General features: G+C 49.9%; 1 protein-coding gene across 1 annotated transcript in view; it reads left to right on the top strand.

Annotated features, from left to right (window-relative positions):
- The window catches only part of MYH9 (myosin heavy chain 9), a 105,900-nt gene that overhangs the window by 20,299 nt on the left and 62,805 nt on the right, over positions 1-22,796 (top strand). The window contains exon 2 of the mRNA XM_054469417.2: positions 18,907-19,258. Within this exon, the coding sequence (XP_054325392.1) occupies positions 18,926-19,258 (333 nt within the window). The 5' untranslated portion in view covers positions 18,907-18,925. The remainder of the gene's footprint in view (positions 1-18,906; positions 19,259-22,796) is intronic.

The raw sequence follows: 22,796 nt of genomic DNA, 5'->3' as shown, positions 1-22,796 counted from the left end.
GTGGGCCTTTTCATTCCCATTGTACAGATGAAGAAAGGGAGGTTCAGGATATTTAAATAATTTGCCGGATTTCCTGAGCCAGTGAGGAGAATCCAGCGCTTACCTCCAGGTTGGCCTGACTCTGGAGTATCACATTTGGCCATATCCCAGCATCCTCTGGGGTGCCTGTATGCAGGCATCTGTGTGTGTGTGTTTGTATATGTGCATGTCTGTGTGCACAGGTCTCTGTGTGCATGTCTCTGCACCTCTGTGTGCACAGATCTTTGCACGTGTCTGTGTGCATGCATATCTGTGTGTGTGTAAGTCTGTATGCACCCATCTTGGAGTGGGGAGGGGCGGAGGGGGCCTGGGCCTCTGTCCAGGGCAGGATGGCATTGGCCCAAATCTGGCAGCTCTCTAGAGCAGGGGCCGCTGCTGCTTCCTTCTTTCATGTGCAGCCACAGCTTTGGCAACTTTCAAACCAGACTGTGGCCTGGGCCAAGGAGCGCTGCTTGGTGGGTGGTAAAGTAAGCGGTAGTCACGTTTCTGGGGAAGGACGTGGTAAGGTCATCCTGCCGGCCAGGCTGCCTGCTCAAGGACACTGGGGTTGGCCAGCCTTTCAGACAAGGGTGCTGCCGCAACCCAGTCTAGGAATGGTAAGTTAATTTTCCTGTAAAGTGCAAAATAAGTGGATTTCGTCCTCAGTTGTATTTGATCATTTCCCCCCAGGGAATGCAGGAGGCTCTGGGATGCTTCTCTGGAAAGCTTGGCGCTGCCTGCCATGCCTTCTATATGCCCAGGGCTGGCTGTGTGCTGGCTCAGTTGAGAACCAGACCAAGGGATGGAAATGTTGGGAGGAGAGACCGTTCACCCTTCAGTTTTGGGCTTCTTGTTCCTGGAGTCCAGGGCACCCCAGAGCATCGCAGGAGAATCGGCCTCCCTCCCGTGCCACGTGGATTCTCACTGTTGGGTTATTCTGTCCACAGCTTTGCTTCCTCAGTGAGATCCTGCTTAACCCTCCGGAGGGTGACGAAGGAAGAGATCCCCCCTCAAGTCTTTGTTCATGTTGCCTTGGTAGAAAAGGAGGCCACACTAGTGCCCCATTACCTTTGAGCTTGTGACCAGGGGACTCCTAAAAGTCCACAGACCACACTGCAGAGTCTCTGCGAGCCCCCTAATGTGGTATGCAAGGCGTTCACCACCTCTCACAAGTTCTCAAAGGGGTCTTTGACCACTGACCTAGACAAATAGAAGCTTTGGGTTTTCCATTTGTAGAGTGTGCACACGTGTGAGTGTCGCATAACGGATGCAGCCCGGGGGCCGTTAGGATCAGGATGGGGGTTTGTTCTAGTCTAGGTTGTGCCACCCCAGCGGTGATCACTTTCCTGGGGCTCATCACTGTAGCTCCAGCACAGTGGCCTTCCGCTCCCTGATGATCCTTCTTGTATTTAAGCCTTTAGAACACCGTCACTTCTGGGTATCTCTTCAGTGTGGAGCTGGGCCTGGAGATGGGAGGGGGGATGTTTCTGATGCCAGACTTGATCTCTTGTTACCTTGGATGCTGAGGAAGGTGGGCTCCTCTTTCGTTCTTGTGCTCTTGCACCTGCACGTCGGCAAGGATGTTCCCGGGAAGCCCTGTACCTAGGCAAGTCACTTAGCCTCCCTGAGCCTCTGAGGCTGTCTCCTTTTTTAGGGGGAGGGGCCGCGTGACCCTTCACTTTGCCAAGGCTGGCGGGATCAGATGATGTAAACACCATGAGATGAATGTATCAGGTGATGGGGTTGCTACAGCTGAGTCTCACCTGCCTGGAGTGGGACACTCCCCCCGACCCCCACCCCTCACCGAGTTTCCCTTTGGCTTTGTACTTGAGTTTCTGCTGGCCTGGCTATGTGATCTTGGGCAGATCGTGCCTCTCCTTCCTAGCGTAGATAAGTCAGGGTGGTGTTTTTCAAGAACTTTCAAGTGAGATTCATTGGTGGGTCGTGAAGTGAGTGGCAACCAGTTTGTTTGTTTATTTATTTATTTATTTTTGATATGGAGTCTCGCTCTGTCACCCAGGCTGGAGTGCAGTGGCAGGATCTTGGCTCACTGCAAATTCCGCCTCCCGGGTTCAAGTGATTCTTTTGCCTCAGCCTCCCGAATAGCTGGGATTACAGGTGCCTACCACCATGCCTGGCTAATTTTTGTATTTTTAGTAGAAACGGGGTTTTGCCATGTTGGCCAGGCTGTCTTGAACTCCTGACCTCAGGTGATCTGTCCTCCTCAGCCTCCCAAAACGCTGGGATTATAGGTGTGAGCCACCATGCCTGGCCAGCAACCAGTGTGTTTAGAAATGAAATAAAATAGACTTGAATGGAAAAGAATCAGAGTGAATAGCATGTGTATGTCACATTGTGACAGTTTTGTTAGACATGTTTGTATTTATGACAAAAAGTTTTTAAATTAAAATTTAAAAAAAGGCTGGGTGCGGTGGCTCATGCCTGTAATCCCAGCACTTTGGAAGGCTGAGGCGGGCAAATCACTTGAGGTCAGGGGTTCGAGACTAGCCTGGCCAACATGGTGAAACTCCGTCTCTGCTAAAAATACAAAAATTAGCTGGGTACGGTGGTGCATGCCTGTAATGCCAGCTACTTGGGAGGCTGAGGCAGGAGAATTGCTTCAACTCAGGAGGCTACAGCGAGCCAAGATTGTGCCAACTGCACTCCAGCCTGGGCGACAGTGAGACTCTGTCTCAAAAAAAAAATAAAATAAAAAAAATAAAAATTATAGCTTAAGATAAATGTTGGGGCCCCAAGGATGAGATGCCCTGGTGCCTCTGGCAGCCCTGACTTAGGGTGGATCCTGCCTCCAGGCCCGAGCTGAGCTGCATGTTCAGCCAGGGCTGTAAAGGGAGCCCCTTGCCAGATCAGACTCTTTTACTAAAGGGCTTAACAAAATTCTGGGAAATGAGCTACATTCCTGGGGTGGAATAAATCATGTCGAGTTGGGTTAGGCAGGATGTGACTTCAAACCCTCGAAGTGGGCTGTGTGAGGGCAGCGTCTGTGACTGACTCATTATGAGCTCAGTGGCGACACAGGCTGTCTTGAGAGGAGGGAAAGACCATGGGGGAGGGGCTGGTGTGCGGGGCTGCCCTGAGCCCAGCTCTGGGAGCTTATTTTGTCCTCACAGTGGCACTGTGAGTTAGACGATACTCCGATCCAATGCAGAAGAAGGGGCTGGTGGGGGTGGGGGTGGGGGTGGGGGCTGTCAGCTAGAGCCACTGGGGCTCCTTGTAGCTGTCCATGGGGGTAGCTGGGATCAGCTCCATTTTACAGGTGGAGAAACTGAGGCTTGGGGCCCAAGTCAAGCTGGCAAAGTTTGTTCTGTTAGTTAAGTGGTGGCTCTGGCATTCCACAGGTAGCTTTTCTACCTCCTGGCTGTGGCTCATCCGCAGATGTCTTCTGTGAAGGCTGTAAGTGAATAATCACCATGAGCAGGTCCCTCTCCTTTTGAAGCCCATGATCAGAGTCCACTGCAATGACCGCTTGATCAATGCAGGGAGATTGTTGCTGACCCCTGGCCAGTGATGTGTCTCTTGGAAACAAAATAAAAATTAGCGTACGGCAGATATAGTTATCAGTGAGGCAGAGGGTGGGGCGGAGGGTGAGGACCCTGGATGGCCACAGAGAAGCTATGGCCCATTGTGGGTGGCCCTTGCTGTCTGTCCTGCTAAGGGGAGACATGAGCCACACCATAGTCATGTGGACTTATTTGGACAGTAAGATAGAAGATGATTGCGCTTAACATCAGGCACTTAAGAATGGGTGACGCAGATTTGACTGGAGTTGGTCCCTGGAGTCTGGACCTTTGGGAAGATGGGAACCTCTCCCATGACTTTAGTTCAGCACCTCCCATATGTGGGGCACTGGGGATGCAGTGGTGACCCGATCTCTGCCTTGGAGCCCTCAGCCCCGCAGGACTAGAGGTGAGATGGCTACTGGGGGAAAGTGGCTTCTCATTCATTCGCTTTTTTTGTGTTATTTAAATAATCACTCAAGAGGATAACAAGCTGCTGAAGGCCTGACGGGTTCTAGGCTGAGCGACCTTCAAAAGTGATCTTCTGTTTCTGGTCTCTGGTTGCACTTCTCAGCAGTCGTGATGTGGACTCAGAAAGCCCTCATGCTGCACTTTCCCACTGAGACGGTGGCCATATAATTACATCTTCTGAGTATGGTATTTTTCTGCATTGGGTTTCAGCAAACTGTGCTCACATGCTTGAGGAAAGAAAAACCATTCTATCAGCAGAAGCTAAGGGAAGGAATAACTTTGCTGCAGGAATCTGAAGGGTTCAAGTTCCCCCTCCTGGGGGTGTGGGAAGCCTCCAGCCAGCTGGGGAGATACCATCTGCAGGGGGACATGCTTGGTGCGCTTGGTAAACCCAACCAAACCCTTCCCCTGTCAGCTGCTTCCAACCTGGGGACGAGTCAGAGGGGATCATCTGCCCCTCACTATTTAGGAGGGGACTTCCCCACCATACCTGAAACAATTTGCTTTTCTTTGCAGTTTCTCCTTGGTGGCTGAGAGAAAGCTTGTTATTGAGTAGGTAAGGTGCAGGTGTGATGTCACTGTGCAAATATTGAACCAATTAAAAGCAAAGCCAAGGGTCCAGTGTAGATGACTTATCTGCAGATCCAGCCCTAGTTCTGTCTGCCTGGCCTCTTAACATGGGGCAAAAGCTGCTTAACCTATTGTTTCCTCCTCTCCTTCCTTCCTTCCCTCCTTCCTCCCTCCCTCTCTCCGTCTCTCCCTCCAGCCACCCTTGGAGTGGTCATTCTTTTGGACTGCCAGGTTCCCAGAAAATACTTGCAAGCATTTTGAACAATTCAGTTATTTTGAACAAGCATTGATGCTCTCTCTGCAGCACCCTGGGCAAGAGCAAGAGGGGTGGGGAGACAGTCCCTGCCTCTAGAGAGTTCTAAGAGACAGTGGAGGACACAGGCAATGAAGCCATGGTTCTGGTATAAGGCAGATTGCGCTGGGCCTGTCGGGGAGGAGGGAGAAGGATGAGTAATTCATACTAGGGTAATTCATACTATGAGTAATTCATACTAGGAGAGGCTGCCTGGGGGAGATGGCATGTCCACTTGGTTTTGGGGACTCTCAGTCTGTGGAGAATTGGGGAGATGGGCCCTCCAGCTTGTCTCTGGGTGACAGCTGAAGCAAAGGCTGCTCTGGGGAGTGTGCTCTGGTGACTGGAATGGAGGGTTCTAGCAGTGGACAAGAGAGGTGTGGCTGGAAAGATGGTCGAGAGGCACTGGTGGAAGGCATTGAGGTGGGGTTATAAAGGCTGTGGGGGGCATACTTCTATCCATGCTGGATGGGCTGTCATTCTGGGGTGATGGCAGGGCTGGCCTCGAACTTTTGCTGCTTTCTGCCCTGGCTCATTAGTTGATTGATTTATTCATTAAGAAATGGTTTCAGGCTGGGCGTAGTGGCTCATGCCTGTAATCCCAGCACTTTGGGAGGCTGAGGCAGGTGGATCACTTGAGGTCAGGAGTTCAAGACCATCCTGGCCAACATGGTGAAACCCCATCTCTACTAAAATACAAAAATTAGCCGAGCGTGCTGGTTTGCACCTGTAGTCCCAGCTGAGGCGGGAAAATCACTTGAATCCAGGAGGCAGAGGTTGCAGTGAGCCAAGATTGTGCCACTGCACTCCAGCCCGGGCAACAGAGCGACTCAGAAATGGTTTCCGTGCTGAGGACCTATAAGCCATGTCTCTGTGGTGCTGAAGTTGGTATCTTAGTGGAGGATACCCCATTGGTCACTTTATTGTGTAGTCCGTGTGACACATGCCACATGAGATCTATGCCCAAGATGCTCTGGAAACACTGGCCCTGGAGCTCCTGGGATTGCTGGGTCACTTCTTACTGTCGTAGGACGGTGATTCCAGGGCTCTCCTCGAGCCAGGCTCTATTGAGTAGGAGATCAGAGGGTAAACTCTGTGGCTGCACTTGTCCCTCTCGTGTCATTTAATCACTCTCCACCTAGTCTGGTCAGGGAACTGTCTTTTCTTCTCTTAGACTGGAAGCTCTCTCCTTGCAAGTCCCCAGTATTTTCCAACCACTGACTTCTCATTGCCCCTCCATGCAGGTAAGGGAGGATGATTTCTGTTTTATTTTATTTTATTTTTGAGGCAGAGTCTCGCTCTGTCCCCCAGGCTGGAGTGCAATAGCGCAATCTCGGCTCACGGGAACCTCTGCCTTCTGGGTTCAAGCAATTCTTGGCCTCAGCCTCCCGGGTAGCTGGGATTACAGGCACACACCACCACGCCTGGCTAATTTTTGTATTTTTAGTAGAGATGAGGTTTCACCATGTTGGCCAGGCTGGTCTTCAACTCCTGACCTCGTGATCCACCTGCCTTGTCCTCCCAAAGTGTTGGGATTACAGGTGTGAGCCACCAGACACCCCCAGCCAATTACTTTAAAATACAAATCTGATGTCACCTCTGCTCCTCCCCAATTATCCCTAGAATAAAGTCCACATTCCTAAATGGCTGATAAGATCCTGGGTTAGCTGCCCCAGTTTATCCCCTCCAGCCTGTCCCAAGCTATTGCCCCCACCCCTTCCCACGCAGGAGGAGGGACTCTATGTACCACATTCTGGTTTCTGGTGTCATTTTTTTTTTTTAAAGAAATTGTTGATTTAATTTTTAAGTTGACAAAAATTGTTTATATCTATCGTGTACAACGTGATTTGAAATATGTACTGGTGTTGTTTTTGATAGCCTGAGTTTCCTTGGGTGCCAGGCAAAGTGAAAGTGACCACAGGCCCTCCCTTGGACAGGCAAATGCCGTCATCTTTCAGTGTTCCCTGGACTTTCAGCAGTCACCTGAGCCCCCCCTCCATGCCCACTTCGAGGAGGCAAAGACAGAGCCTGCAGACGGGACAGGCTCTGGGGCCCGGGCACTAAGTTCCTCTCTGGTTTTCTTATCTGCTAAGCATCAACACAGGCTTGGGTTGGAATAGTGCTAATGGAAACAAGTTCCAGCTTCTTCTGTAAGCAAACAACATTCCTGAGGTGGGAAGGGAAGGGGGGCCCACGGGCAGTCCTCAGCTCTTACCTCCTGGGCCCTGGGCAGCTGGGAGGAGCCCCCCACTCCTTGTTAGCCTGGGGAGAGTGAGGGCCTAGGTCGAGGCTGCTGTAGGTTATTAGCCCTGGGTGACAGGAGCCACTTTGCTGACCCACCCTGTAGATAACTGCTCTAACAGCCCTGTGTATTGCAGAGAGTGGCCTTGTGTATACCTGTGAGCAGATAGGACATCTTACAGGTGGGAAAGCCGAGGCCTGGGTGGTGCCTGCAGGATTGCACAGCTGGTCAGCACCTCACTGGACTCAAATCCAGCTCTTCTGCCACAGGCTTTGTGCCCATCTCACCAGACCAGCATTTCTCAGACCAGCATGGAGAGAGATTTTTCCTGCAGGATATTCCTGGGATGGAGTTAAGCAGATTTCTTTTTTTCTTTTTCTTTCTTTTTTTGTTTTTGAGATGGAGTCTCACACTGTTGCCCAGGCTAGAGTGCAGTGGTGTGATCTTGGCTCACTGCAAGCTCCCCCTCCCAGGTTCACGCCATTCTCCTGCCTCAGCCTCCAGAGTAGCTGGGACTACAGGCGCCTGCCACCATGCCTGGCTAATTTTTTGTATTCTTAGTAGAGACAGGGTTTCACCGTGTTAGCCAGGATGGTCTCCATCTCCTGACCTCATGGTCTGCCCGCCTCGGCCTCTCAAAGTGCTGGGATTACAGGCGTGAGCCACCACGCCCGGACTAAGTTAAGCAGATTTCTTTTTGCAGGCTGCTTCCTACAACCTTTTGTGCATATTGTGATGGCAAGAGGGCCACAGGGAGGTGGCATTCCATCCTTACTCGGCCATGAAACCCTCTTCCCTCTGCAAATTGCTGTCTTTATAGTCACCGTCCCTGAGAACTGTCCTGTCCTCTATGGATGGACATAACCTGCAGAAAGAGTCACTAGACTCCTGGTAACTGATTTTCAGAGGGCCCAGGTGTCATTCCTAGGAAGAATAGGGATTACATAGCTCAGGATCACAAGATAGAGGAGTTGGGAGGGAAATTCCTATCATGCCATTCTCCACTGGGAACTTGAGCTACAACTCTTCTGATGTTAGGTGGTGGTGATGGTGTTGCTGTTATTTGTCCTCATTCTAAAGCTAGGAAATTGAGGTGCTAACAGCTTTAAGGTCACAGGAATTGTGAGTAGGGGACCTGGGACTCCAACCCAGGTCTGTCTGGCCCCAAAGCCATAAACCCCATCATGGTACATTAGAAGCATTTATCTTGGGATTTGCAGAACCAGGACCTCACATGGCTGTGGTTTTTCCACTGCGGTCTGTCAGTTCTGAGTTGATACCAAAGGTTGATGTTGCCAGCACCTACTTGATAGATGGAGGCGTAGCATTCCAGGAGGGCACACGACCTTCTCATGGCATCCTAGCAAGAGCAGAGGCCATGCCAGCCAAGATTCTTTCTGGTATGTCGGACTGGTAGTAGGTGGTAGGTGCCTCTACACTGGTTAATCAGGGGGTGCTAGAAGGTTCTAGAAAACAGAGATGGTTGAACTATATGCAAAACCAGTAAATTATCTTCAGTCCTATTTCTCTTCGTAGATTGAAAGCCCCAATATGCATTCTTTCCCTTTTTGTTTTGAGGATATAAAAATGAGTCCATAAATGGTTTGGTGTTTGTAACAAATTAGGTGGCTATAACCCTCATGCGTGTGTGGTTTCAACTTGGCTCTCCTGTTACCTTCAGTTCTCCAGCCCTGTCCCTCTTTGCACAGCCACAGCCCAAGGGGATTTTCCAGCCTCTTGGGACCTTCCCCATTAAGTCTTTCTTCCTCATTTTGGCCTTGTTTCTCATTTATTCATTCAGGACACTTTAACTGAGCACCTGCTCTGGGCCAGGCATTGTGCCAGACATTTGGAATTGATGAATGAGACCCAATTCCTGTCCTCAAATAAAACTACAAATAATGAGTATTTAGCTGTTTGGTTACGGTGGAACAAGTACAGAGCACAGACGGGAGGGACATATATATGAGACGTCTTTTTGCTGCAAAAAGTCTTTAGAGAAGGGAGTGTTTGAGCTGAGATCTCAGAGAGGGTTCCTAGTACAAAGGACACTTCTCTGGCTTCTTTGAAGGCCTAGAGGCCTGAGCAGAGTGTAGTGTGAGTGGGGAATTGATTATATGCCGCTGGGAATGACTGTGGCAAAAGGAAGGGCAGGGGCAAGATGAATGGGTGGGGTCCTAGAGGGCTTGCTTAGCATGCAGATTTTATTCTGGAGAAGGTGTGGAGCTGTTGAACCATTTTGAACTGACCAAGTAATATCAATAAAATAGGAAGTCATATCAATAGGAATTTGAATTTGTGAGTCATCAGAAAGGAGTTCTGTAGAAGTGGCAGGGGAGGCCAGGAGGGAGGCAGTTGGAGCAGTCCAGAAGGGAGGGCCTGTGGGCCTGGACTGGAACAGGGCACGGGCAGTGGTGTTGGCGGAGGGCTGGGGAGGAGTTTACGGTGACTGTCTTGGGTGGTCAGATGGATGGTGTCTCCCAGAGATGGACACCCAGAAGAGGGTCTGGGTCTGGGGAGAGAAGGTGGGGGAGTTCAAGTGTGATGGTGCGTCCGCCAGGTGGAGATGGCTTGTTGGTAGGTGTTTAAATATATTTATTAATATATGAAGGGTTGTAGGGGAGAGCTCTGGGCGGGAAATAATCCGGCTGTCCCAGTGGTGGAAGCCATGGATTTCCTGGGTCTAATCCAGATTGATTTGCCAAAACTATTCAATAAATAGCGTTTGGGCCTGGTGTGGTGGCTCACACCTATAATCGCACCACTTTGGGAGGCCGGGGCGGGTGGATTGCCTGAGCTCAGGAGTTCGAGACCAGCCTGGCCAATATGGCGAAACCCCATCTCTACTAAAATACAAAAAATTAGCCGGGCGTGGCGGTATGCACCTGTAGTCCCAGCTACTCGGGAGGCTGAGGCAGGAGAATTGCTTGAACCTGGGAGGTGGAGGTTGCAGTGAGCCAAGATCGTGCCACTGCACTGCAGCCTGATGGGATTCCCAGGGTAGAGTGAGCTGGCACAGCTGTGTCAACAACTCCCACCCCCAACCTCCAAAATGTGGCTCCCGCTTGTCTTCCGTTAATCATCTGGACCCTTTGATGCTGGTGACTTTGCTTATGAGTCGCAGGCTGAGCTGCCGTGTTGGAGATTCTGAAGGTGCTTCTTGCCTGCCTGGGGAGGCACATCAGTCTCTTCTGCCTGGTTGATTGGTTTACTTTTAAATTGGGTATTCAGGATCTTTAAAGCACAGTCCAGCAGGAGAATCTAGGTCAGATCTCTTAGAATACAGTATGTTACAAGGGGCTGTCATTCCTTGGTGACAATGCCATCCATAATGGCCATTTTTATGGGGTCCTGGGAATCCTTTTGCCCTGAGGATTTCTGTTTTGTTAAGGAGATTTGGCCCGTGCACTTCAGAGATGGGGGAGGATGACGACTGAGAGGTCTGGCTTCATAGTGCTGCGTTTGCTCATACGAACCCCTTCAATCAGTGGGCTCAACTGGGCGTGATTTGTCTTCCCCCGCAACCCCCAATTTCCACCTTTGGTGATGTCTGGAGACATATTTGGTTGTCACAACTGGTGACAGGGTGCGGCTGGCATCTAGTGGGTAGAGGCCAGGGGTGCTGCTCTGCTGCTAAATACCCCACATGGCACAGGACAGCCCCACCACAAAGGATTCTCTGGCCCCAGATAGCCATAGTGCCGTGGCATCCATCGTTTTGGATGTGGTTATTGAGCGACCGTACCTTCTTCCTGTACGTCGGCTCTTGCTTTTCTCCCTTGGCCTGGAATACTTTTCCACCATCTCTTCCCTTCCCTGCCAGTATTCTACCCATCTTGCAGAACCCGGTTTAAATGTCACATCCTCCACGATACTCTCACTTGAGTGTCCAAGGAAGTGTCCCTTTCTCTTTGTTCCCACCGCAAGTTGCATGTTCCTCTCCTCTTCTTCGTTGAGTCTGTGGTGGAGCTGGTTGTTGACGTGGGTGTTCCTCTCTGCATGAATGTTCCACTGTGGTAGGTGTCCTGTCTCATCGTTATGTGCATTTAAGGAATACGTGCTGCATTAAGCAGCCCTGCGAGGCAGGGAAGGCAGCATAAAATATTATCTGCATTTACAGTTGAGGCCAGAGAGGTGGCACTGGCCCAAGGCCACACAGCAAGGAGTTTCTGCATTCATCCACATGGCAGATCTGTCTAGCAGGTGCTTACTGCGTTTGGGTGTTGGATTCAGCAGTGAACAGGACAGAAGGAAGCCCAGGAGCTTGCTTTCTGTCTACTCTACCACATTGCCCAGGTGGACAATCCACCTAGTCACCTAGGTGCATGTCTGTCCTGCCATGCTACCTCATTAGAAACCCCCTGGGATCTTTATGCCTTTGTCATGATTTTTTTGCATGTGGATTCTCTATGTATTAGTTGATTGAATAAGTGAATCAAACGAGCTTGAAAAATTCTACATTATTATAGCAGCTGCTTTCAAAGAATTTTTTTTTTTTTTTTTGAGATGGAGTCTCACTCTGTTGCCCAGGCTGGAGTGCAGTGGCACCATCTCTGCTCACTGCAACCTCTGCCTCCTGGGTTCAAGCAATTCTCGTGCGTCAGCCTCCCTAGTGGCTGGGATTACAGGCACGCGCCACCACGCCCGGCTAAGTTTTGTATTTTTAGTAGAGACAGGGTTTCACTGTTTTGGCCAGGCTGGTCTCAAACTCCTGACCTCAGGTGATCCACTCGCCTCAGCCTCCCAAAGTGCTGGGATTACAGGTGTGAGCCACTACGCCTGGCCCAAAGAATCTTTCTTAACAATGGAAGCCAGCTACGTTGATAGTTTTATTTAACTCAAAACCAACGGCCGCAAGTAGAAAGAGAAAGGACATGTTCACCTGTGTTCTCCAGGATGGGGATGGGGACGGAAACAAACAAACAAACAGAGGGGCTGCTTGCATACATCAGTGGTGAGGCTGGAATAGGGCTTCCAGTGTCTGCGCTGAGGCTGCTGGGGTGTCTGAACTGAAGCCTTGGCATGCCCAAGGCCATTGGAGATTGGTTAGGTCAACTCCTGGCAGACTGGGCACAGAGAACTCAAATGGCTCACCCAAGGTCACACTCCCACCTTCTTTCTTACTTTTAGCACCCAGCAATTTAGGTTGGAAGGATGGAGTCCCTTGTGCGAGCCAGCATGGAGAGATGGGGTTTACAGCTTTGAGGTGGCATTATCAATGTCTGCTTAATTAATAAAGAGGGGGTTCTCTGTTTGTTTGCTTCTTGTAGCCCCCTTGACCTCACCAGGAAGGCAGCTAAGGGGGAAACGGAGCAGGGCATTGAAGCCACACGGGGCTGAGTCTGACCCTAGGTTTTGTGCCTTGTCTGAGCCCCATTTCCCCCACCTGTAAAATGAGTATGTATGTGCCTCATGAAATTATTGCAAGGATTGAGTGAGAACATATAGCGCTTACTAGCAGGCCCTCAGTCTATGCAGCTTTATGGTGAAGGTGATGACTTGGACACTCCCAGCCTAGAACTTGGCCCACGGAAAGGTTTACATCAGCCCTCGTTGTCTGGGAGTGGAAATGCTCTCAACCTTTCAACCAAAGATCTGAGAGTAGAATAAATTCTGTCTTTAAGGTGCTAGCTGTTCATTTTCCAGACAAACCCACAAATAAGTAAAAGGAGAAACGGAGGGAGGGAGGGAGAGTAGTCTCTGGGAAAACAGGGAGAAATAAAAGATCCATATGGATGTTTGGGGGGAAGGGGAGAAGGCAAATAATTGAGGCATTACATTTTGGGTTGAAAGATGTTTTTGGTCAACCTATTTACTTTCAGTTTCATCATTTCCTGAGAGTCCTAATTTAGCCTCTGGTTGTGTCCCGCTCGATTATGGCCTAAAAAGGCAACTGCTTGGGTTTCTTGGAGTTGGACTGGCACCCGCAGGAAGCTGGCGGGAAGGAAAGCGCTGGGGGATGGCCTCAGCCTGATCCAATCTCATCTCCAGGGGCGAGAGCTGCTTGCTTCCTTCTGAACCTCTTGCTGGCCTGCCCATTCCCACAGGAGCTCGGGACTTTCTGAGCCACGGAGAGCTTTCCTTTGTGTGTGTGTGTGTGTGTGTGTGTGTGTGTGTGTGTGTTGTTTTTTTAAGTGGTAGACGATGCTGGTTGGTTGCTTGCACATGTACATCCTGCTCAAATGGCAGTGCATGTCGATTCAGCCCTTTTGGAAAACAATTGGATGGGACATCTCAGGACTGTAGAAATGTTTGTATGATCTTTGCTCCCGTAACTCCACTTCTGGGAATGTATCTCAAGGTGGTGGTACACTAGGGCCGGGCGCGGTGGCTCACGCCTGTAAGCCCAGCACTTTGGGAGGCCGAGGCAGGCAGATCACCTGAGGTCAGGAGTTCAAGACCAGCCTGGCCAACATGGTGAAACCCCATTTCTACTAAAACTACAAAAATTAGCTGGGCGTGGTGGCAGATGCCTGTAATCCCAGCTACTCGGGAGGCTGAAGTGGAGAATCGCTTGAACCTGGGAGGCGGAGGTTGCAGTGAGCTGAGATCACGCCACTGCACTCCAGCCTGGGTGATAGAGCGGGACTCCATCTCAAAAAAAAAAAAAAAAAAAAAAGATGGTATACTAGATAAGAGGGTGAAAAAACCTTATAAGTGGTCCTTAAAAAAAAAAACACTTGAGAATATGATGTAGCCATTACATGATGGACAGTGAGGCCTTGGCATCAGGAGTTCTGGGTTCAGGTCCTCATTCCCCAGCTTGTGTGACCGAGTAGAGTTACTTTCTCTCAGGGCCACCGCTGCATCATCATCTGCAAAATGGGTTGGATAAAATTGATTAACAAGCAAATCTGAGGCTGGGTGTGGTGGCTCACACCTGTAATCCCAGCACTTTGGGAGGCCAAGGCGAGCAGATCACATGAGGTCAGGAGTTCGAGACCAGCCCAGCCAACACGGTGAAACCCCGTCTCTACTAAAAATACAAAAAATTAGCCTGGCATGGTGGCACGCGCCTGTAGTCTCAGCTACTTGGGAGGCTGAGGTGGGAGAATCACTTGAACCCGGGAGGCAGAGGTTGCAGTGAGCTGAGATCGTGCCTGGGTGACAGAGCAAGACTTCATCTCAAAAAACAAAAACCAAGCAAATCTTAACCCTACAGGAAAACAGTCATAGTAAGTAAGGAAAATACAAAATCTGAAACTCTGTCCTCTGCCTGATAGTTAAAAATCAAGTGTTTCCATGAACCAGGTCCAGAAAGGACCACGAAAAGAAAGAGAAAACTGATTTTGCAAGGCGGGGAGGGGTGGTGGGGGGAGTTCAGGAATTGAGGGAATTATTTTTCTTTTATTTTCAAAAACTTTTATAGTATGGGCAGTTTTAAAAAGTTTCATCCGGGCACGGTGGCTTATGCTTGTAATCCCAGCACTTTGGGAGTCCAAGGCGGGTGGATCACCTGAGGTCAAGAGTTCAAGACCAGCCTGACCTAAAACCCCATCTCTACTAAAAATACAAAAAGTAGCCGGCTGTGGTGGTGGGCGCCTGTAGTCCCAGCTACTTGGGAGGCTGAGACAGGAGAATTGCTTGAACCTGGGAGGTGGAGGTTGCAGTGAGCTGAGATCTCGCCATTGCACTCCAGCCTGGGCAACAGAGCGAGACTCTGTCTCAAAAAAAAGTTTCAAAGAGGCCGTTTAACAGCCCCAGGATGGAATAGGGAGGAGTGGCTGCATGCTGGCTGCTGTGTTTGATAGACTGCCTTCCGGGTATCCCGCTGTCGTGCCCCTTATTGAATTTTTAGCAGCTCTTTACTATCCCCCATTCATAAATGAGGCGTATGGATTATAGATAAGGTGGTTTAACCCACATGCATCCTGGAGAGGTCTGAGTATTAACCTGACTGAACACACTTATACACACACATGAACACATACACACACACGCACGCCCCCAGGGGCACAGGATACAGGTGGAAACAGCAGCTCTGCTGCAGCCCTGTGGCCCCCCATCATTGAATGTGGCTAATCCTGCCCAGGTGGGCGAGGGGGCTTTCATAGAAACTCCACTGTTTATCCCGACCTTTGTGGCTCTCCCTGCTGGTCTAACCTGTGTATTGATCTTGGCGCTGCTGCTAACCCACGTCATTCTAGCAGAGTTGCTGAAACCAAATAGCCCTGTCCTTGGCCAGGCTGAGCAGATCCCAGCCTTGCTTAATGAAAAGTTCTGGGAGGGAGGTGCCCAGGCAAGCGGGGGCTCTGACCTTCGGCTGGAGCCTTGGTCCTTGGAGGCGGGGGGTGTCCCTGGCGGGATGCATTCTCTCTTCCTCTTGCAAGAACTGTGGCTTGGTGGCCAGGCCTCTGCTGGTCTTCAAGTGGACACCACTGGCCTGTGACTGTCCCCTGCCCTCCCACCAAGGCCTGAAAGTCGGGCAGGGTGAGGTTCTGAGGGCAGTTGTTTGGGTGGAATTCCTCCCCACCAGCTGGTGTGATGTTTGTGACCCTCCAGAGCGGATTTCCAGGGCAGTCTGAGTGCCTGGGCCCTGCAGCCTGAGGGTGCCCATGGGCTGCCGAGAAGCCAGGCTACCAGATGGGTTCTTTGCTGTTAGGGTTGGCATTGCTGGGGCGAAGCAGAGTTTAAGGACGATCAGAGCTCATTCTGCCATTGCTGATGGGCTGCAAGCTTGCTGCCGACAGTAGCGGGCCGAGGGAGTAAATCTTGAGTTGTAACGTGCCTGCTTTTTGACGGGCCACGTGGTCCACACTGGGAAGGCTCACTCAGCCTTCCTGCCTACCCGATAACATCCGGCAAATATTTGTTGAACGCTCTGGAATGCATTCCTCTCCACTCCCCACATCACACTCAGCTCGTGGGGACAGTTAGGGCCGAGCTCCAGTGCCGGCCTGGCTTCCGAGGGACCCCATGCACAGTTGTTCTGGGAGGAGGCCAGGCACAGGGGCCAGGCGTCCCTGGGTTACCGTCCCACTCCATGCCTGGGCTGGGCAACTCTGGGCAAGTGACTTGCACTTTCTGAGTCTGTTTCCTAGTTTATGAATTGGGGATGATGAGACAGCTCTTTCCCAGGATGGTTGCCAGTTAGGTGAGGTAGTGAATAAACTGAGCTTGGTGCTGGGAGGTACTTAGTAACCGTCCCCTGTCCCTTCTGCTCTCGGTAGGAGTCTCATGAGGGGCACCAATGTCCTCAGATGCCTTCATTGGCGGGGTCAGCAGCACACTTAGGATTGGGGGCATGGGGTTCTAGTGAGTCTCTCTGCTATTCATGGAGTTATCCTTCGTGGGTTTGGGGTCTATGAAAAGGCTGAGAACCCGCAGCCCCTGAGACCTGTGTTCTATGATTGCTGCAAGGTCTTGAGCAGGGCAGGGGCGCGATGGGGAGACTTTGGGGAGCCTGGGTGCTGGGATGCTAGGGGTGCCTGTTGACTAGTTAGTGGTTAGACACATGGTAGGGAGGCAAAGAACAACTAGGATTTACCTGGCAGGGAGAAACCTTGGATTTGCTTGAATGGACTGGCCAGCGTGGAAGTGCGGACAGCTGAAAATAAGCTGGTAGCGCCCTGGGGGCTGCTGCTGGCGTAGACCCTAGACCTCAGACCTGCAGCAAAGACGAGGGCCGGCCAGGCAGTTCACAGCCACCGTTCCTGTCTTGTTTGCTCTGACTCACTCTGAGCCCGGCCTGCTCTCAGGGTGGTCCTTGCAGAGTGGATGTGCTCCCTGGCCCCCACGAGGGTCTGTGAGGTTTGCCTGTGTTGGGAAATGTCAACAGAGCCACCGGCCGGGGAAGCTGGTGACGCTGCCAAGCTCTGTTCCTGGGACTTGTGTCCCTCCTGGCGAAAGGGAGCCAGCAAAAAGGTTTTTTCCTGGAAAACCGCCCCTCCTGGAGTGAGTCCAGGGGAGCCCCTCAGCCTTGACTGAAAACCACTAATAAGCCCAGATGAAAAGTTCTGGGCAGCCTAGACTTTTCCCTTTGTTCTTTCCCTCCCAAGCCCCCAGCCTCCTTGGGATCCAAGTCCCTCTTGGAATCTGGAAGCACGAAAGCCCAAGGTGTTCCGTATTTGGATCTGGGGACTTCCTGGATTGCAGGAGCCTGAGGGGAGGGGGCTTGATCTCACAGAGGGAAAAGAACCTTCCTGATCTTCCTTGATTTCCCAGTGGGAGCTGGGCAGTGAGCTTCTGGGCTGCCTCCTCTGGTGGCCACAAGCTGAGTCTGTTTTACACTAGGGTAGTCACCTCAGGTGATCCCAGCCTGTACCTCTGAGCAGGAATAACGATGGTGTTAGCCGTGGAAAGGCCACAGGACTGGATGACTATGGAGAAGCCCCTTACATCCAGGGAGCTTGTTTCCTCACTGTAAATTGGTGGTAATAATATATACCTTACCTGGTTTACAGAGTTGTTATGACAAAGACCTTTCGAGATGGCGAAATATGTGTGAAAGCATTTCATAAACTATAAAACCAGACAGATATATAAGGCATTATTATTTTATGTCTTTTTTTTGCTACGGAGTTTTGCTCTTGTTGCCAGGCTGAAGTGCCATGGCACAATCTTGGCTCACCACAACCCCCGCCTCCTGGGTTCAAGTGATTCTCCTGCCTCAGCCTCCTGAGCAGCTAGGATTACAGGCATGCGCCACCACGCCTGGCTAATTTTGTATTTTTAGTAGAGACGGGGTTTCTCCATGTTGGTCAGGCTGGTCTCAAACTCCCTACCTCAGGTGATCCGCCCGCCTCGGCCTCCCAAAGTGCTAGGATGACAGGCCTGAGCCAGCATCCCCGGCCTATTTTATGTCTTCATTTTGCAAATGAGTTTTGAAAAAAGCAAACACACATGAACTTAAGTTCTCTTGGCTCATGAATTGTGAGGGTCACTTTTGACCTTAGTGTCCCCAAAGGGAAGCACTCTTAGCATTCTCCATGTTTCTTGGAACCTGGCATCTTTTCTCTTTGCTTTTTTTGGGCTGTATTATCAAGATGGAATTAAAATCTGGTGGCAACATGTATTGATGTTTTATTTTCTTCTCTTGTCTTAGTTGACTTCATGAACTAATAACAAGTTTTTTAAACTGGAAGCTTCCACTATGTGGGGTTGTAGTCAGTTGCGTTTTTTGGCTGATTAGAAACCTGTTTTTGTTGGAAATCCTCCCAAACTGTGTGACTACTTTGCTACCTTTGTATCTGTAGCATAGCGACTTGAATTGCATCTGTCTTTGAGACTCTTGTTATGTTCATTTGGCACAATAGTTTTCTTGATTGTGGATTGACCCTAGGACGATACACCTTACCATTAGTTGCTAACAAAATCCCTGCTATCACCTTGTTTTTCTGTTGCCAAGGCTGGAGTGCAGTGTGGTGTGAGCTGGCTTACTGCAACCTCCGCCTCCTGGGTTCAAGTGATTCTCCTGCCTCAGCCTCCCGAGTAGCTAGGATGACAGGTGTGCACCACCACGCCTGGTTAATTTTTGTATTTTTAATAGAGACGGGGTTTCACCAGGTTGGCCAGGCTGGTCTTGAACTCCTGACCTCAGGTGATATGCCTGCCTTGGCCTCCCAAAGTGCTGGGATTACAGGCATGAGCCACTGTCCTGGGCTCAACTTGTTTTTTCAGTGATGCACATCTTTATCCCAAAAGTGTGGAACACGAAAATTGTGCAGCTTGGTTATATAGAGTTTTACTGCGTCTTAATCCTATACAGTTTGCAAAGAGAAGAGGTGTGAGCATGAGTGATCTTGTGTGGCTGACACAGTTGTATGTAATGTGTTGTCTTTTTCCTCCTCCCTTAGGTCCTGGCTATAAGTCACCATGGCACAGCAAGCTGCCGATAAGTATCTCTATGTGGATAAAAACTTCATCAATAACCCGCTGGCCCAGGCCGACTGGGCTGCCAAGAAGCTGGTATGGGTGCCTTCCGACAAGAGTGGCTTCGAGCCAGCCAGCCTCAAGGAGGAGGTGGGCGAAGAGGCCATCGTGGAGCTGGTGGAGAACGGGAAGAAGGTGAAGGTGAACAAGGATGACATCCAGAAGATGAACCCACCCAAATTCTCCAAGGTGGAGGACATGGCGGAGCTCACGTGCCTCAACGAAGCCTCGGTGTTGCACAACCTCAAGGAGCGTTACTACTCAGGGCTTATCTACGTAAGTGGCTGCCCTGGCACCCCACAGGATGGGTCTGAGGGCTCCGAGGTGGGGGCGGGCCAGGTCTTCCCTTCACCCTCACGTGCCTGGGCCCTGGCTCTCTGGTTGAGAAGGGGGCTCGAAGGAGTGCTGGGGCGACATCCTTGAACTTTGACATCTGAACATCCTAGTGGGATGTTCTTATAGCATTATTATTTTCCCTTTGCAGCCAAAAACAAAACAGGAAGCCTGTTTTAGAACATATGTAGGGAGAAGAATATGGCCCTGTCTGAGGGATGCCCACCCACTGGCCTTCATCCTCAAGTTTTGGTGGAGATATGAAGGTTCAGGTCAATGTTGTAGATTCTTTCTTTTTTAATTTTTTTTTTTTTTTTTTTTGAGACGGAGTCTTCCTCTGTTGCCCATGCTGGAGTGCAATGGTATGATCTTGGCTCACTGTAACCTCTGTCTCCTGGGTTCAAGCGATTTTCCTGCCTCAGCCTCCCGAGTAGCTGGGATTATAGGCACCTGCCATAATGCCTGGATAATTTTTGTATTTTTAGTAGAGACGGGGTTTCACCATGTTGGCCAGGCTGGTCTTGAATGCCTGACCTCAGGTAATCCACCCGCCTCGGCCTCCCAAAGTGCTGGGATTACAGGTGCGAGCCACCATGCCTGGCCTCTTTTTTTAAATTTTAATTATTTTTAATAATATCTTTAAAAAATCTTTTTTAACATTTTAATTATTTTTTAAATATCTTTTAAAATTTTTTTAAAATAAAATATCTTCATTATTTAAAATATTTTTAAAAATATCTTTTAAAATAAAATATTTTAAATATAATATCTAAATATCTTAAAAGATATTTTATAAAAATATCTTTATCTCTTTTGATTTCTTTCCAATAAGCCTTTTGCACTTTAAAAATGTAGTAGATTCCTTCTAAAGTAGGGAGTGCCGGTTCCTGGTTTCCTGCTTTGTTCCTCTTGCATCACTGGATCTCTTCTCCCTTCACCATTTGCCCCAAGCGCATTTTTGGTATCTCTGCCATCTTACTATTTTTTTTTTTTTTTTTTGAGACAGAGTCTTTTTTTAATTGGCCAGTCTGGTCTCGAACTTCTGACCTCGTAATCCGCCCACCTCAGCCTCCCAAAGTAGCTCTGTTGCCCAGACTGGAGTGCAGTGGCATGATCACAGCTCACTGCAGCCTCAAACTCTTAGGCTCAAGCGATCCTCCCACCTTAGCCTCTCTGGTGGCTGGGACTACAGGCCTGTGCCACCACGCCTGGCTAATTTTTAATATTTTTATTAGAGACAGGGTCTCATCATGTTGCCTAGGGCTGGTCTCGAACTCCTGAGCACAAGTGATTCTCCTGCTTGGGCCTCCCAAAGTGTTGGGATTATAGGCGTGAGCCACTGTGCCCGGCCCATCTTGTTCTTTACGGATGCTTGTTGGTGTGGCTTACTTCCCTAGTGTGCTTTGAGCAGAGGTGAGCCACCAAGAGTAAGACTTGCTCCGGGACTCTGTCCAGCACTTTAGTGCTGGTCCCTTGCCAGGCTTGACCAAGGGGAAGTGTGTTGAGAGTCCAGAGAGCAGCATGTGCAAAGGGCCAGCACATGCAGCAGATCAGGGGCGTCATTTTCTTTCTTCTGGCAAGAAAGAAAATGCAGAAACACAGCCCATCACCAAGTTAGGAGACAGGGAGATGAGCATTTATACATCCCGGAGGCAACGGGCTCTGGGGTCACAAAGTCCTGTCGAATATCAACCCCAAATTCCTCTGTTCAACTCAAAGATATTTCCTTCTGGTTTTGTCCCCAGTGGGAAAGAAATATCTGCTTGTTATTATTCCTAAAATAGCTCTTTCTTTCTTTATGCTGCTCTAGCCACCTTGAACTTTGGGCTGAATAAAACAGTCCTCAAAATGTTTTTGACCTAGTGGAATAAAGCCATGAAGAGGTTATTATAGGCTGGGCATGGTGATGCATGCCTGCGATCCCAGGACCTTGGGAGGCCAAGACGAGAGGATAGCTTGAGCTCAGGAGTTTGATACCAATCTGGGCAACATGGTGAAACCCCATCTCTACAAAAAAATAAAAAAATTAGATGGACCTAGTGTGGCGTGCCTATAGTCCCAGCTATTTCTTAGAGGCTGAGGTGGGAGGATCACTTGAGCCCGGGGGGTCAAGGGTGCAGTCAGCTGAGATTGCACCACTGCACTCCAGCCTGGGCGACAGAGTGAGACCCTGTCTCAAATAAAAAAAGAAAAAAGATTATTATGGCCTTCCCACTTTACAGATGGGAAGACCAACTTTCAGACTGAGGGATTTTGCTCATGATCACATATGTAATAAAAGCAGGTGGTGGCAGGCTCATTCTGTTACAGAGACAGCAGCTCTCAAAGGGTCAGCTGTTTAATTTTCTGTATGACTTCAGACAGACTTAAGCACATTTCTACGAGGTAGACTCATGCTTCTGAGTGCCCTGCAGTGTGCTAAAGCCTTCAGTGGAGCCATGGGCCATTTTATTTGCCTGGAATTCCTGACTAGGACTGCATTTCCTTGTTATTGCTAAATCAGTCTGTGATAACGAGGTCCTTGTTTTATGCCATCGATCCATCGATGCCCACCCTTTGGGGATGAACCTGGCTCATCAAAGACCTATCAACAAGTAGATATGTGGAACAGTCTCCTTTACAACCCAGCTTTTTCTTTTTTCTTTTTTTTTTTTGAGACGGAGTCTCACTTTGTCTCCCAGGCTGGAATGCAGTGGTGTGGTACCATCTCGGTTCACTGCAACCTCTGCCGGGTTCAAGCGATTCTCCTGCCTCAGCCTCCTGAGTAGCTGCAACTACAGGTGCCCACCAGCATACCCGGCTAATTTTTGTATTTTTAGTAGAGACGGGTTTTCACCATATTGGCCAGGCTGGTCTCGAACTCCTGACCTCATGATCCGCCCACCTCGGCCTCCCAAAGTGCTGGGATTACAGGCATGAGCCACCGTGCCCGGCCCCAGCCCAGCCTTCTAACATGGCAGGTGGGAAGAATTGAGGCCCAGAGATAGCAAGGAACTTAAGCAGGGTCACACAGCCAGGTGTTGGCCAGGCTGAGGTTGGAACTGGGTTCCTGATTTTCAGACCTATTGTGTCTCATCTGTTACTTGTTAAGATTATCATGTGGACCAAATTAAAGGCCCCTGTCCCTAAGGAGTATTAACCACTGAAATTCAGAATTAGTGACTTGCAAATAAATGAATGGCAGACTGTGCTTTAAGGAAGCACAGTGTGTCTGTGGGGGCAACATGGGAGCTGCAGCCTCATTGTTTGGGATTGGGAGGCGCTCCTCTTGGCAGGCTTTATAGCTTATGTCACACCCACTCTGCTGTGCCACTAAGCTGAGATGGCCTCTGCTCAGTAAAGCAGAGCCCTTAAGTGCTACAGTTGGAGCCTCCAGGACCTGGTTCAAATCCCAGCTCTGCCCCTTACTGGCCATGAGACATGGCTATGTGGAGTCTCACCTCCTCATCTGTGAGGATTCCATGGGAACTTTTTTTTTTTT

Source organism: Pongo pygmaeus, chromosome 23, assembly GCF_028885625.2.
Source record: "Pongo pygmaeus isolate AG05252 chromosome 23, NHGRI_mPonPyg2-v2.0_pri, whole genome shotgun sequence".
Taxonomy (NCBI): Eukaryota; Metazoa; Chordata; class Mammalia; order Primates; family Hominidae; genus Pongo; species Pongo pygmaeus.
This window is presented reverse-complemented; position numbering and strand designations above follow the sequence as displayed.